This window comes from Urocitellus parryii, chromosome 2 (genome assembly GCF_045843805.1).
Source record: "Urocitellus parryii isolate mUroPar1 chromosome 2, mUroPar1.hap1, whole genome shotgun sequence".
Classification (NCBI taxonomy): domain Eukaryota; kingdom Metazoa; phylum Chordata; class Mammalia; order Rodentia; family Sciuridae; genus Urocitellus; species Urocitellus parryii.
Window position 1 is genome coordinate 121,740,919 of NC_135532.1, and position 14,575 is coordinate 121,755,493.

Below are 14,575 nucleotides of genomic sequence, written 5' to 3' on the forward strand. Positions count from 1 at the left end.
CTGATCCTTTGATTTCCTCCAAGTTTCTATCACCTGAAAGGGACAAAAGCTGTAGCATCAGCCAGGCAAGCCACTCCTTATCCTACTCATTTACAAAGAATGTCCCCTTTGAGCCACTATGATATTGGCTGGTTACTCACACCACAGATAACTCAGGATTGGCTAGGACTGCAATTAAAATACTGTTTGCCTATAAGAGTTGATAAGCCACAATATAAATGTACATAAGCTCCTGTTCTTGGGCTATATCATAAAGCATTTGCTCTCTTATTTCCTCCTACACAATTTCATGCAAGATCTAGAAAGGACACACTGCCTCTGGTCAGAAGAAAAGATTGTTAAAGAAGAAAAAGCCTCAGATGGGTCTTCTGAGTTCTAAGAACTCCAAAATCAAGCAAGCCCACGTTCTTCTTCTGGGACTTGATTCAGCAGGGAAGTCTACTCTCCTTTACAAACTAAAGCTTGCTAAGGATATTACGACCATGCCAACAATAGGTTTCAATGTGGAGATGATCGAATTGGAAAGCAGCCTTTTGCTCACAGTCTGGGATGTTGGAGGACAGGAAAAAATGAGAACTGTTTGGAGCTATTATTGTGAGAACGCTGATGGGCTGGTGTATGTTGTGGACAGTACAGATCAACAGCGACTGGAAGTCTCACGGAAAGAGTTTGAGCACATTTTGAAGAATGAACATATTAAAAATGTGCCTGTTGTCCTATTAGCCAACAAACAAGATGTGCCTGGAGCTCTGACTGCGGAGGACATTACCAGAATATTCAAAGTGAAGAAGCTCTGCAGTGACCGGAACTGGTATGTGCAACCCTGCTGTGCCCTCACAGGCGATGGGCTGATAGAAGGATTCAGGAAATTAACTGGATTCGTGAAAAGTCACATAAAATCAAGAGGAGACACTTTAGCATTCTTCAAGCAAAAATGAGACAGTGGAAAGATTGAAGCCTCAAAAAAGATAAAGTTGAAACGGTAATTTTTTTTCTATCTTAAGTGAGAAAAGCAAGTTACTTAAGTTGGCAAATGTTTCCTGAGATTTTTTTTTCACATAAATTTGGTTAGGGCTGGGGATGTGGCTCAGCGGTAGAGAGCTCGCCTGGCATGCGTGCGGCCCGGGTTCTATCCTCAGCACCACATACCAACAAAGATGTTGTGTCCGCCGAGAACTAAAAAATAATTATTAAAAAAAATTCTCTCTATATCTCTCTCCTCTCTCTCTCTTTAAAAAAAAAAAATAAAAATAAATTTGGTTAAACAACTCTAGAAAATAGTTATTTTTAGCCAGAAACTAGGAAACTGTATGGTAATGATCAAAAAATGAAGAATTTGTATTTTGCAAAATTTTAACATGTTGGATGATTCAGAATAGTCATGCTTGGAACGGGATAAATTATGACTTTATTAATTTTATATGACTTCTAGAACAAAGTTTAAATAACTTGACTGCTAATCAAGACCGTTTTTTTCAGGCATTGACTTTCTACCGTGCAATAGCTGAGTGGTATGAAAAATGAACTTTATATTACGGAGAGGAAAAAATTGGAAGCTAGTATTTTGTATATCCTATTCCCTAAATAAAGCTCCTTTTCTGGATTCTTGCCAGATTTTTGAAACTCATTGCTGGGAACATCCTCCTAAGTGTCTTAAACAATGAACCTCAGGCTAATTGCCCAGAGGCTATGTTCTGTAGGGAACAGAAGTGTGCAACTAAAAGTTCTGGGCATTATGGTAGTACCGTAGAATTTAGGACAAGTTTTGTGTTTAGGGCTAAGCTCTAGGCTGCAGCCTTAAGATCTGCTTCAGAGGAATTCAGTATTACCTAGCAACACATGTACAGCCTATTGTGCTGATAAGCTGAAGCAGACCTCTGTTCTCGGGGACCTTCACATGGGGCAGCAACATAAAGCTAGTAGTTAGATACAGAAGTTAAATTCTGTGTTGTTATTGTAAGAAATGTTGTCTAAGATGTTGTCTAAGAAGTTGCTAACTTCCAGAAAGGTGCAGTTAGTGACTGGAAGTTTCCATCACTAGGATACTCTCAGAAATACTGTGACAAGGAAAGGGGAGGCAAAACCAAAGATTGAATTAGAATTTCTGTGCCAGGCTCAGAACTCCCAGGGGAGCCCTGGTCCTAACAAACTCTCCTCCTACCCTACCTCAATAAGTCTCATTTGGGCTAGAAGCAAGCCTCCAGCTTTCACAGCAGCTTCTTGGACTCCAAATTCCAAGATCATAGAGGAAAATAAAGGTATGGTAAGTCAAGGGTGTTGCCCCTTACATTTAGTGTGTGTGTTAGTGTTTTTCTCTTTTCCTCTTCATTATGACTTAATTCTTGGCCTTCCTTCCATGCTACATGGTGTAGTTTAAATAATACAGAAGATAAGCCCTTTGTTACTGTTGATTGAATACATGGGTGTGCTAGGCAATAGGCTAAGTGCTTTCATACATCTTCTCATTTAATGTTCATAACTGCCCTGAAAAAAAAATGGCATTATTATCTCAATTTTAACAAAAGTGAGGATGGAGACTAAATAAAGTTAAACTACAAAAACCACAAAAAATAACTTTGTATTTTAACTAAGGAATTGCAGAACCAAGATTCAAATTTAAGTGCGTGTGACTCTAAGGCCTGTGTCATTGTTAATTGCTAAAATATTATTTTACAGATAAGGTATGATCTCTGTTTTCAGTGAGCTTCTAATCCCCAAGAATAAACCCAGGGCTGAGGTGTAGCTCAGCTGCAGAGCACTTCTAGCATATAAGAGTTCCTGATTCAATCCCTGGCAATGGGGGGTGGGGAGGATGCCAGGCCAATATATATATTTCTTTTATAATAAGAATGTTTTTAGAATAAATTGTGATAACAGAGATGTAAGAAAGATGCTGAAAGATTGTTGCCAAAAGATTTTCTGATTTCAGGAAGATCTCAGGAGGGTGGCAATGTTAAACATTAAAAATAGGATTTTCCCTGAGTTTCCTCAAATGGTTAAAACTTCAAATATACATCTCCCTTTACAATTTCCTTCAGTGTTTTTTAAAAATTGAATCATTCTAGTAATCTAAACATTAGAAGCCACTAATTTACTTCTATAGAAAATATTTGAATAGAAAATGTTTCCTGATAGCTGGGTATAGTGGCATATACTTGTAATACCAGAGTTTGGGAGGTTGAGACAGGAGGATTTCAAATCTGAGACCTTGTTTAAAAAAAAAAAAAAAGACTTTGGTGTAGCTCAGTGGTAAAACACCCCTGGGTTTAATCCCCAGTACTACAAAAATAAAAAAAAATAAAATAAAATTAAGTCTCTGGGTATTCTAGTATTTTGGTCATTTGAATTAAGCCAAGCCCTTTGTGACCCAGTCATCATGTAAAATTCAAAGAAAACAGTCTGAAAAAACATTAGAAGTCTCTGATGTGTGTTGTGTGTGGTGGGCAGATAAAATATTTTTTTCTTTTGAATTCAGGGGTGCTTAACCACTGAGCAACATCCCTAGTGATTTCAGGAATATTAATATTTTAGAGACAGGATCTCACTAAGTTGCTGAGGCTGGCTTTGAACTTGTGATCTTCAGCCTCAGCCTCCAAAACTGCTGGGATTACAGGCTTGCACCACAGGCCTGTTTTTTGTTTTTTTTTTTGTTTTTTTCTTTTTCTTTTTTGACTTGGAATTGAACAGTTTGTAGGGGCTCTACCACTGAGTTACAGCCCCAGACATTTTTGTTTTGAGGAGTCTCACTGAATAGCCCACGATGGCTTTGAATTTGTCATTCTACTGCCTCGGCCTCCTGGATCACTGGGCTTATAGCAATGTGCCAGTGTGCCTGGCTGATATAGAATTAAAGTAGAGGAAATTTTATAAAGTTTTTCCTATCATTTCAAAATCTCTCCCAGTATAGCAGCCATTCCTCAAAATCTCTGGCAATACTCTCCCAGAAACTTGTATGCTGTTTTACTTTTTCCCTGGGATCTATGTTTTTTCCATGAGTAGCTTTCTTTCTTTTTTGATGTTAATTCCATCATCCTTTTCTTTCTTTGACATTTCCCTCCTGTTCTCCCTAGCATGTTCCCTCTGTCCTTTAACACACATGGGTGTATGGGTAAACACAAACATACACACATATACCTGTAAACCCTTTACCCAGATGTACAAATAGTGCTGATAGGGGACAGACAGATATGAGTGGTGGGAACATGAGGTTAAGGGAATATTTCTATAAAATGGGTCCACTGTGCTGACCCCCATGTGCTTTCTTTTCCAAGAAGCAATCTACCTGAAGCTCTGCCTAGTTTAAGTCAACAGGATATGTTACATTCCTCAGCAAACTACCTGTTATCTGCAGAATGCAGGCTGAAATAATGTTGATAAGAACACAAGTTACCCTTAAGGGGGGGGAAATTTTGTGATCCTTACATGGAAAAGATCCCAGAATTTGGGAAGATAAAGATAATTCCCTTTTACCATAAAATCTGTACGAACAGATTCCAGTTAGAACCAGCATGGGCCAAAGGGACCTAGAGTTGTCAAGGCAGTGGGGTCTTAAAAATCTGATGTCATCCTGCTATCAGTCGAAAATCAAGAGGTAGAACCTGAACAGGACTCTCAGGAAACTTCGCTGGGATCCCTAATAAAACTGGAGTGAAGGAGAGTCATGTTATCCCTCTCTTCTCTGAGAGAATCCCCTCTATCCCTTGAGGTGCTCCCCCATCCCTTTTCCCATCCCTTCTAATAAACTTATTGCCTGTTACTCTGAAATCTTTCTGACTTGATCACAAAAATCTGGGTTTGAAGGTGGGGGGGGTATCTTAGTGCCATCTCAGTTACCAAGATGGCCCCAGCCCTGTAACAGTGACTGAATCTGAGGGAAGATAATAAGACAAGCAAGATAGTAGGAAAATATTCCTTAGCAGATGGGAAGAAAGAAGCTGTGAATATTTAAACTTTGATATTTGTTGTTATCATATATTTTATTTTATCATATTTTATTGTGGTGCTGGAGATTGAACCAAGATTCTCACACATGTTCAACAAGTTCTCTACCACTGAGCTAGATCCTGAACCATTTATTTTGCTTTATTTTTGTACATTCTTTCCAAGCATTTTATCAGCATATTTTTTTTAATTTTTATTTTTTTTGAGAGATTTTAATATTTATTTATTTATTTATTTTAGTTTTTGGTAGACACAACATCGTTTTGTTTTATTTTAAAACAAATTTTTGCATATATTTGAGGTTTACAATGGGATGTTTTGGAATACATATAGATAATAAAAAGGCTACTATAGCATAGCAAATTATCATTTCACATAGTTAATCTTTCTGTGGGAAAAGTAGCTAAAAATCTACTTATTTAATAAAGATCCCAAATTCCTTAGAATTTTATCTTGTTCCCAATCTGTAACATAGCAAAACTTTTATCAAAGTAGCATACCACGGTGGATCTGATAGCAACCAAAATTACACCACTTCAGAAATGTTTCTTGGTTAAAAATGTAAAGAGTAAATCTCGAATTTTTGATTTAAAGCTAAGTGTCAGATATTATTTTTTTTAACATTTATTTTTTAGTTGTAATTGAACACAATACCTTTTATTTATTTATGTTTATGTGGTGCTGAGGTTTGAACCCAGAGCCTCGTATGTGTGAGGCAAGCGCTATACTGCTAAGCCACAACCCCAGCCCAGTGTCAGATATTATAAAAGGTAAATATTAGCTAAATATTTCTATCTGATTTTCTAAATATTCTATGTGAAAAAATTCCTACAGGACATAAGAATAAAGAATGATGAATAAGTAAAACAGCAGCAGTGACTGACATATTAAAATTAATTTGCCCATTTTAAAAGCTGATCATCGCTGTGTTCTGATGATGTACAAAGTGAGTTTCATCAAGCCAAAGAGGCTGGTAATTTTAGATGAAGAGACTATGGTGCTAGTTTCCCATAAGTGACCCTCAGTCTCAGAGGCTTTGATCACTGCAGTATACTGGGTATGTGGGAAAACAACCCAAGAAACAGATACCCCTGAGTTCTGTTCTGCAGACCTCTAAGTTGGCAAGTTCTTGTTCACAAGAGCTCTCTCTTCAAAGAGAAGCAAAGTGTTTAAGAGAGAGACAGACAGGACTAGGGATGTGGCTCAAGCTGTAACGCACTTGCCTGGCATGTGCAGGCGCTGGGTTCCATCATCAGCACCACATAAAAATAAAATTAAGATGTTGTGTCCACTGAAAACTAAAAAATAAACATTAAAAACTTCTCTCTCTCTCTAAAAAAAAAAAAACAACAGACAAACTTCTTTCGGGCAGTGCTAATGAGTATTTTAACATAACAGAAGCTAATGTCATAGGAATTCCATTTCCAGTCCATCATATTTTTACCATAGTGTTCACTATTAGCAACTAAGTGGGCTGGGGATGTGGCTCAAGTGGTAGCGCGCTCGCCTGGCATGCGTTCGGCCTGGGTTCGATCCTCAGCACCACATACCAACAAAGATGTTGTGTCCGCCAAGAACTAAAAAATAAATATTAAAAATTCTCTCTCTCTCTCTCTCTCTCTCTCTCTCTCTCTCTCTCTCTCTCTCTCTCTCTCTCTCTCTCCCCTCTCACTCTCTCTTTAAAAAAAAAAGCAACTAAGTTACTTCAAGCATAAGAAAGCATATTTTACCTTGAAAGTGCTACACACATATAAAAGATGGTTATTAGATGACAATCATGAGTAGTGTTTTTACAAATACTATCTATCACATTTCTTCACAAAAATCTTATGAGGGAGCTCGTCTCAGTGGCTCTCCTGCTTGTAATCCCAGTAGCTCTGGAGGCTGAGGCAGGAAGATCACAAGTTCAAAGCCAGCCTTAGCAATTTAGGGAGGCCATCAACAACTTAGTGAGATACTATCTCAAAATAAAAAATAAAAAGGGCTGAGGTGTGACTTAGTGATTAAGTGACCCTAGGTTCAATTCCTGGTACAAAACAAAAACACAAAAACCAAAACTCTTTGTTTCTCTAACTAAATGTTAGAGAAATGGACCAGCATGCTTCTTGCACCCAAAATTTACAAAATATCTTCATTTTTTCCTTGGTATCTTATATATACCAACAAATGCTGTCAGTTCTCCCTTTAAAGTACATTTTCCATCTGACCACTGCTCAGTCCTCACCACTGTCAAAAGGCCATCAACAATTCCCGTCTATATAACTGCATTTTCCACACAAGTCTGCTGAGATGATCTTTTAAAAATGAAAAACTGATTGTATCATTCCCCTGCTTCACCACACCCCATTCATTTCTTAGTAGAGGTGGTGCCCACCTCCTGTTTCTCTTGCCTTCTCCTGCCTCCTGTCCTACTGAGATAGGGACTTAGGATAAAGAGAGTAATATTGTATTTTAAAAGAAACACCCACAAGCCATTGAGATGGAGAAAGCATAGTTGTAAATTTTGAGCAACATGCCCTTAGCCTATGCCCTTGTTAAATGAGGGAAATATGCAAGGGCAGGGAAAACTGGTGCAAAATTGTACAGCTTCATCCTAGTCCAAGTCGGGGCTTTGGAATAAGAACTGGAATTCTGATTAGTCACTAGTTTGTTTTTTAGGCAGGTTGCTTTACCTCTCTGAATCAGTCTTCCTAATTAGAACTATGACTTGAACAAGAAATAAACTTTTATAAAGCCATGGAAGATCTGTAAATTGTTAGAGCCACTGCTGTTAAATTGCCCTAATAAATTAGGATTATAAAACCCTCCTTTCCCAGTCTCTTTTTTCGTCACAAACCCCATCTGACCTGTCTCCCCACATCGGTCCTACCACTCTCATTTGCCTCACAGGGATTTAATTTTTCTTCAACTTTTTATTTTGAAAATTTTCAAATCTTTAGAAAAGTTGAAAGAGAAAAGTTGACGCAGATGTATTTAGGTTTTTTTTTTTTTTTTTTTTTGGTACTGGGGATTGAACCCAGGGACACTTAACCACTGAGCTACATCCCCATCCCATTTTTATTTTTATTTTTTTTAGATTTATTTATTTATTTATTTAATGTGGTGTTTAGGATTGAACCCAGTATTTCACATATGCCAGGCAAGTGCTCTACCACTGAGCTCCCCCCAACCTTTTTTAAAAAATTTGAAACAGGGTCTCACTAAGTTGCTTAGGGCCTCACTAAGTTGCTGAGGCTGGTTTTTGAACTTATGATCCTGAGCCTCTGGAGCCACTGTGATTACAGGTGTGTACTACTGCATCTGGAAAACTAGAATTAATTTTTTTAAATATATATTTTTAGTTGTAGATGGACACAATACCTTTATTTATTTGTATGTGGTGCCTAGGATCAAACCCAGTGCCTCACACATGCTAGACAAGCTCTCTACCACTGAGCTACAGCCCCAGCCCCCTAGAGTTAATTTTGATGTAATATTGAAATAAGATTCTCTTTTCCTCCAAATATTTAACCACTCATCACATAATTTATCAAATTGTATTGTATTGAATTGCTAAATTTTCCACTGCCACTTTTAAAATAGTTTTTAAATATTATTTTTTTATATTTCCATTTTTACTATCCTAGCTTTTCATACTGCCAACTTTCATCTAGATTACTGCTATAGCTTTCCAACGCTTTTCTTGGTCTTCTATCATTTTCTCTTTTCCTTTTTCTATTTCTCTGTCTCTGTCTCTCAGTCTCACTCTCAATCTCTACACACACACACACACACACACACAGTTGCAATCATTCTAATTCTTTATAATTCTTCATGCCTAAATACTTCATCATGTATATCCTTAAATCAACCTTCTTTTATATAACCACAGTACCATTATAAACATCAATTTTTCAGCATTATTAAATATTATTTAATAGTTAATAATCAAATTTCCTTCATATTATCATTTATAGAATTTATAGAATTTGTTTGATCCAGAATCTATTGTATTTGCTTATGTCACTTTTAATTTTGAACATTTTCCTTACCTTTTCTTGGTTTTCTTCTACCTAGATTTGTTTGTATGTTTTGTCCAGGGGATTGAATTTAGGGTCTTACTTGTGCTAAGCCAAATATTCTAAGGCCGAACTACCTCAACAGCCACTCCTTCACCTTTAATCTTTTTTGAGACAGAGTCTGGCCAAGTTTAAGGCAGGCTGGGTTTGAACTTGCAATCCTCCTTTCTCAGTCTCCTGAGTCACTGGGATTACAGGTATACACTACCACACCAACCTTATAATTATTATACTAAATTTTCTTTTTGCAGTGTTGGGGATTGAACCCCTGGTGCATGCTAGGCAAGCACTCTCTCATTGAGCTATATGCCCAGTCCTGTTTCTTTTCTTTTTTCTTTCTCTCTTTCTTTCTTTCTTTCTTTCTTTCTTTCTTTCTTTCTTTCTTTCTTTCTTTCTTTCTTTCTTTCTTTCTCTTTCTTTCCTTTCCTTTCCTTTCCTTTCCTTTCCTTTCCTTTCCTTTCCTTTCCTTTCCTTTCCTTTCCTTTCCTTTCCTTTCCCTTCCTTCCTTCCTTCCTTCCTTCCTTCCTTCCTTCCTTCCTTCCTTCCTTCCTTCCTTCCTTCCTTCCTTCCTCTCTCTCTCTCTCTCTCTCTCTCTCTCTCTCTCTCTCTCTCTCTCTTTCTTTCTTTCTTTCTTTTTTTTGAGATGGAATCTGGCTTTATTGTGCAGACTAGTCTCCAACTCTTGGGTTTAAGCCATTCTCACTCTCAGCCTATTAAGTATCTGGGACTACAGGCATATACCACTATGCCAAGCTCATTAATACTTTTTTTTTCTTTATGGTATTGAAGATTGAACTCAGAAGCATTCTATTTTGAGTTACATCCTAAGCCCTTTTTATTTTTCATTTTTTAAAAATTTATTTATTTTAATTTGTTATATATGACAGCAGAATGCATTTCAGCTAATAATACACATATATAGCACAATTTTTCATGTCTCTGGTTATACACAAAATAGAGTCACACCATTTGTGTCTTCATACATGTACTTACAGTAATGATGTCCATCTCATTCCACCATCTTCCCTGCTCCCCTGCCCGCTTCCTTCCCCTCCTTCCCCTTTGCCCTATCTAAAGTTCCTCCATTCCTCCCATTCCCCCCCCCCCACCTCCATTAAGGATCAGCATCCACATATCAGAGAAAACATTTGGCCTTTGTTTTTTTAGGGTCTTGCTAAATTGCTGAGGCTGGTCTTGAATTTGTAATTCTTCTGTTTCAGCCTCCCTCTGTTTCTTCATGATTTGATTGTGGTTAAATATTTTGAGAAAGAATATTCTATAAACATTTTATTTTCCACTGCATTCACCAGGGAGTCACAGTGTCTGTTTGGAAAACTGGAAACTATAAAATAGTAATTTTTCTATTATTTCTTGTACATTTTCTGGGTGGCATCCTTCTATAAAGATAAACTTTCTCTTTTATATCCCTTCTCCTTAATGTCTACTCAAACGCAGGTCCATGGATCAACATCAGCAGCACTGCCTGCAAGCTGCTTAGAAAATGCATCCTCGATCCTCATCCAGACTGATGAATCAGGATCTTCAGTGGGGAAGAGGTGTACAAGCTTTTGTGTTGTGACCCAACACCATTATAATCCATTTCTGGTATTATTCTTATTAATGCTCAACTGTCTCACATTTTCTCAAGGAAGTCCCTGCAAGATAGTTACTATGTACTATTGCTGAGTTTCTATGAGTCTTTGAGTACTTCCTTGTTTGGGGGGAATTCTGAGGTTGTTTCCCAGGTTTACCTTGTACTAATTTCCCTACCTGGATATCTGAGGCCTGAAATTAACTATTTCTCCAAGGAGCTTTGAGGTGTTTTTTTTTGTTGTTTTTTTTGTTTTTGTTTTTTTGTTTTTAACTGGGGATAGTATTTGGAAATCAAACAATAAAGCCAGTGTAGTCTTGGTGGTGCACGCCTATAATCTCAATGACTTCATAGTCTGAGAAGGATTGTAAAGGTGAGGCCAGCTTCAGTAATTTAGCAAAACCCTGTCTCAAAAAAAAAAAAAAAAAAAAAAGACTGGGGAAGTGATAAAGCACCTCTGGGTTCAATCCCCAGTAACAACCTCCAGAAAGAAAAAGAAAAACAAATCAAATAATGAATGCTAACTCCATTCAGTATGGCTTATAGAAAATGGGGAGGAGGGGTAGAAAAAGAAAGGAAAATAAATATACACTTAAGACCATGTAAATTGGGAATGGTGACATATGCCTGTAATCTCAGCAATTTCTGAGGCTGACAAGAGGATCTCAAATTTCAGGCCAGCCTCAGAAACTTAGCAAATTCTGTCTCAAAAAAATTAATTATTAATACGACTGGGATATAGCTCAATGGTAAAGTTCTCCTGGGTTAGAGAGAAAAAAGAATATATAGCATAACACACACACACACACACACACACACACACACACACACACACACTTTCTTTTAAAAGAATAATACTGACACTTCCAAATTCAATCTACACCATAGGATTTTTCCTTCTCTTTCCCATTCCTTATTTGTAGCCCTTTTCTTTGACAAAGAACTCTGGTTCCAAAAAGCATCAATATATTTACTCATAAATAAACATTAGCAAAATATTTTCAGAATCACCATCATCTCTAATAAACCCACTTAGAAGAGTTCAAGATTTTTTTAGTTCTTTCGATTCTTATTCATAGTGTACTTTTATGTGTATAAAATATTCTGTTGATTTTAAGTTGATTTTTTTGTCTATATTTTAAAGTTTGCCACTTTTTATACATTAATATTAATATTAAATTTTGAGTTTGTATAATATTTACATGCCTCAAAAGTCAAAATTATATAAAAAGGAATATTTAGAGAAGTCTTCCTTCCCTAGCCATTCCACCTATCTCTAACATCAACCATTTTAATTATTTTTTGATTATCCTTCCTTTATTTTGTCTTTGCAAAAATAAGTAAATATATATAATTACATGTTTATTTTTCTTTCTTTTTTACACAAAATACCACTTTTTCTTTTCTTTTCTTTTTGTCCCTGGGATTGAACCCAGGTATGCTTAACCACTGAGTCACACTTCCAGCCCTTTTTCGTTTTTATTTTCAGACATCTGTAAGCTGCTTAGGACCCCATTAAATTGCTGAAGCGGGCCTTCTGCTCTGCCTCCTGAACTGCTATGATTAAAGGCATGGCCACCACACCCAGTTTACAGCATTTTTAGTTTGAGGCCACACTGGCCTCAATCTTGGAATCCTTCCTGCCTCAGCTTTTTGAGTAACTGGGATTACAGGAGTGGGCCACTATACCCAGACCAACTGGCATTATGTTTCTAAGTCAAGTTGAATTTTCTTTCACTTTAAGGCTTTTTTTTTTTTTTCATTTGGGTCCCATTTATGTACCTTAGTTGCCTACTAGAAAGGAACATGAGAAATTGTGATGACAATACATCATCTTCTATTCACCATGGTACAACCCCTATTATCTACATTGTTTCATTTCTCTTTTTTTTTAAAGCAAAAGATACATATTTATATTTATACTAAAACTTAATCTTGTATTTAAAATCACACTGATTTCAATTTGTAAAAATAAATCCCATATATCTATATACACATATATGTGAACTTACATAGAAAATATATAAAATATACAAAATGGATGGTTGCATTATAGATGAATAGAATTTTCTAAATTTTGTAGAGTGAGCATGTGTTGCTTTATATTCAGGGATAGAATACATTATTTAAAATATATAAAAATATTTTTTAAAAATATTTTTTAGTTGTTGATAGATTTTTATTTTATACATGGTGCTGAGAATGGAACCCAGTGCCTCACACATGCCAGGCAAGTGTGCTACCACTGAGCCACAACCACAGCTCCATGGAACACATTATTTTTAAAAGAGCTGTTTAATCCTCAGAGCCTACATAAAACATGAGTGGAAAAGATATGGCTCTAGAAATGTCATTTCAAATGTTGTATTAAATTAAAACAGTAAGAAATCCTTTCAAAGACCAGAAATATCTCAAAGTATAGAAACATGAGGCACTGTAACCAAGTTATAATATATAAGAAAAGCTAAAACCAAAGCCCTAAAAAACTAACTTACATTGAGAATTCTCTGTTGGCCAGGTTTTTTTCTAAGCATTTATAAATAAATCATTTAAGGGCTGGGGTTGTGGCTCAGTGGTAGAGCGCTCACCTAGCACATATGAGGCCCTGGATTCGATCCTCATCAACACATAAAAATAAATAAAGGTATTGAGGGGCTGGGGTTGTGGCTCAGTGGTAGAGTGCCTGCCTCACACATGTGAGGCACTTGGTTCATCCTCAGCACCACATAAAAATAAATAAAGATATTGTGTCCAACTACAACTAAAAAGATATTTTAAAAAATATCATTTAATTCTCATTTAATTCTCTAGGGTAAAACAATTACTATCCTCATTTATAGGGAAATGATATGAGATTCAAACCTATGCAGCCACCTAAAATTGTGAAAAGCATTTACTGTGGTCTTTTGTATAGAATCAAGCATATAATCTCTGTTGTTTGATGAGAATTCTATGCTGTACCTCTGTACAAAGTTTTGATTCTCTTTTAAATCATGGCATATTTTACGTGATCAAATGCTCTATCTATGTACTCAAGAGTCCAAGAACAGCTAGAAACAGAAAATAGATATTTAACAAAATCTATTTTACATTAGAATATATTGCTAGGTGCGATGGTGCATGCCTGTGATTCCAGCGACTCAGGAGGCTGAGGCAGGAGGAATGCAAGTTTAAAGACAGCCTCAGCAATTTAGCAAAGCTAAGTTTTATATAAATATATACATATATATATAGATATAGTATAGATATATATTATATATTTAAAATTATAATTGTATATTATATAGTTATATATATTATATACTTTATAATATGTAATTTTGTATATATAATTATAGAAAGTTTGGGAAATACAACTCTATTAGTATTTTGCTGCATTTTCTTGCAGTTTTCATTTTTCTTTATGTATCTATATAGTTAATATATTATTTAAAATTGTATTTGTTTTTTTTTTTTCTTTTTTTTTTTCTTTTTTTTTATTTTTCTTTTTTTTTTTTTTCTTTTTATTTTTTTGTTCTTTTTTTTTTATTTATTTTTTTTTAAATTGTATTTGTAATTGACAAATTACAAATATTTGTGATGTACAATATGATGCTTTGAAATATGCATACATGTGGAATAAATAAATTGAGTAATTAACATGCATTATCTTGCATACTTGTCATTTTTTTTGCAGTGAGACCACTTAAAATTTGCACTTATTTAATTTTTACTTTTTGGTACTGAGGATTAAGCCTAAAGGAACTTTATCACAGAGCCACATCCTCAGCACTCATTCTATTTTCTTTTAATTTTGAGACACAGTCTCATTAAATTGCTTAAGGCTTTGCTAACTTGTAATCCTCCTGTCTCAGCCTCCTTAGCTGCAGGGACTACAGTCACAGCTGGCATACTGTTAGTTATTTTTAAATTATACTGTTTAAACTATGGTGCAACTAGTGTACAATAGATCTTTTAAACATATTTCTCCCATCCCGCCTATGGA

At 35.8% G+C, this 14,575-nt stretch overlaps 1 protein-coding gene across 1 annotated transcript; it reads left to right on the forward strand.

The window, feature by feature from the left end:
• Window positions 1-359: 359 nt before the first annotated feature.
• On the forward strand, window positions 360-938 carry Arl14 (ARF like GTPase 14). Its single transcript, XM_026412081.2, has one exon. The coding sequence runs from the start codon at window positions 360-362 to the stop codon at window positions 936-938; it is 579 nt and encodes a 192-aa protein (XP_026267866.1).
• Window positions 939-14,575: the final 13,637 nt, after the last annotated feature.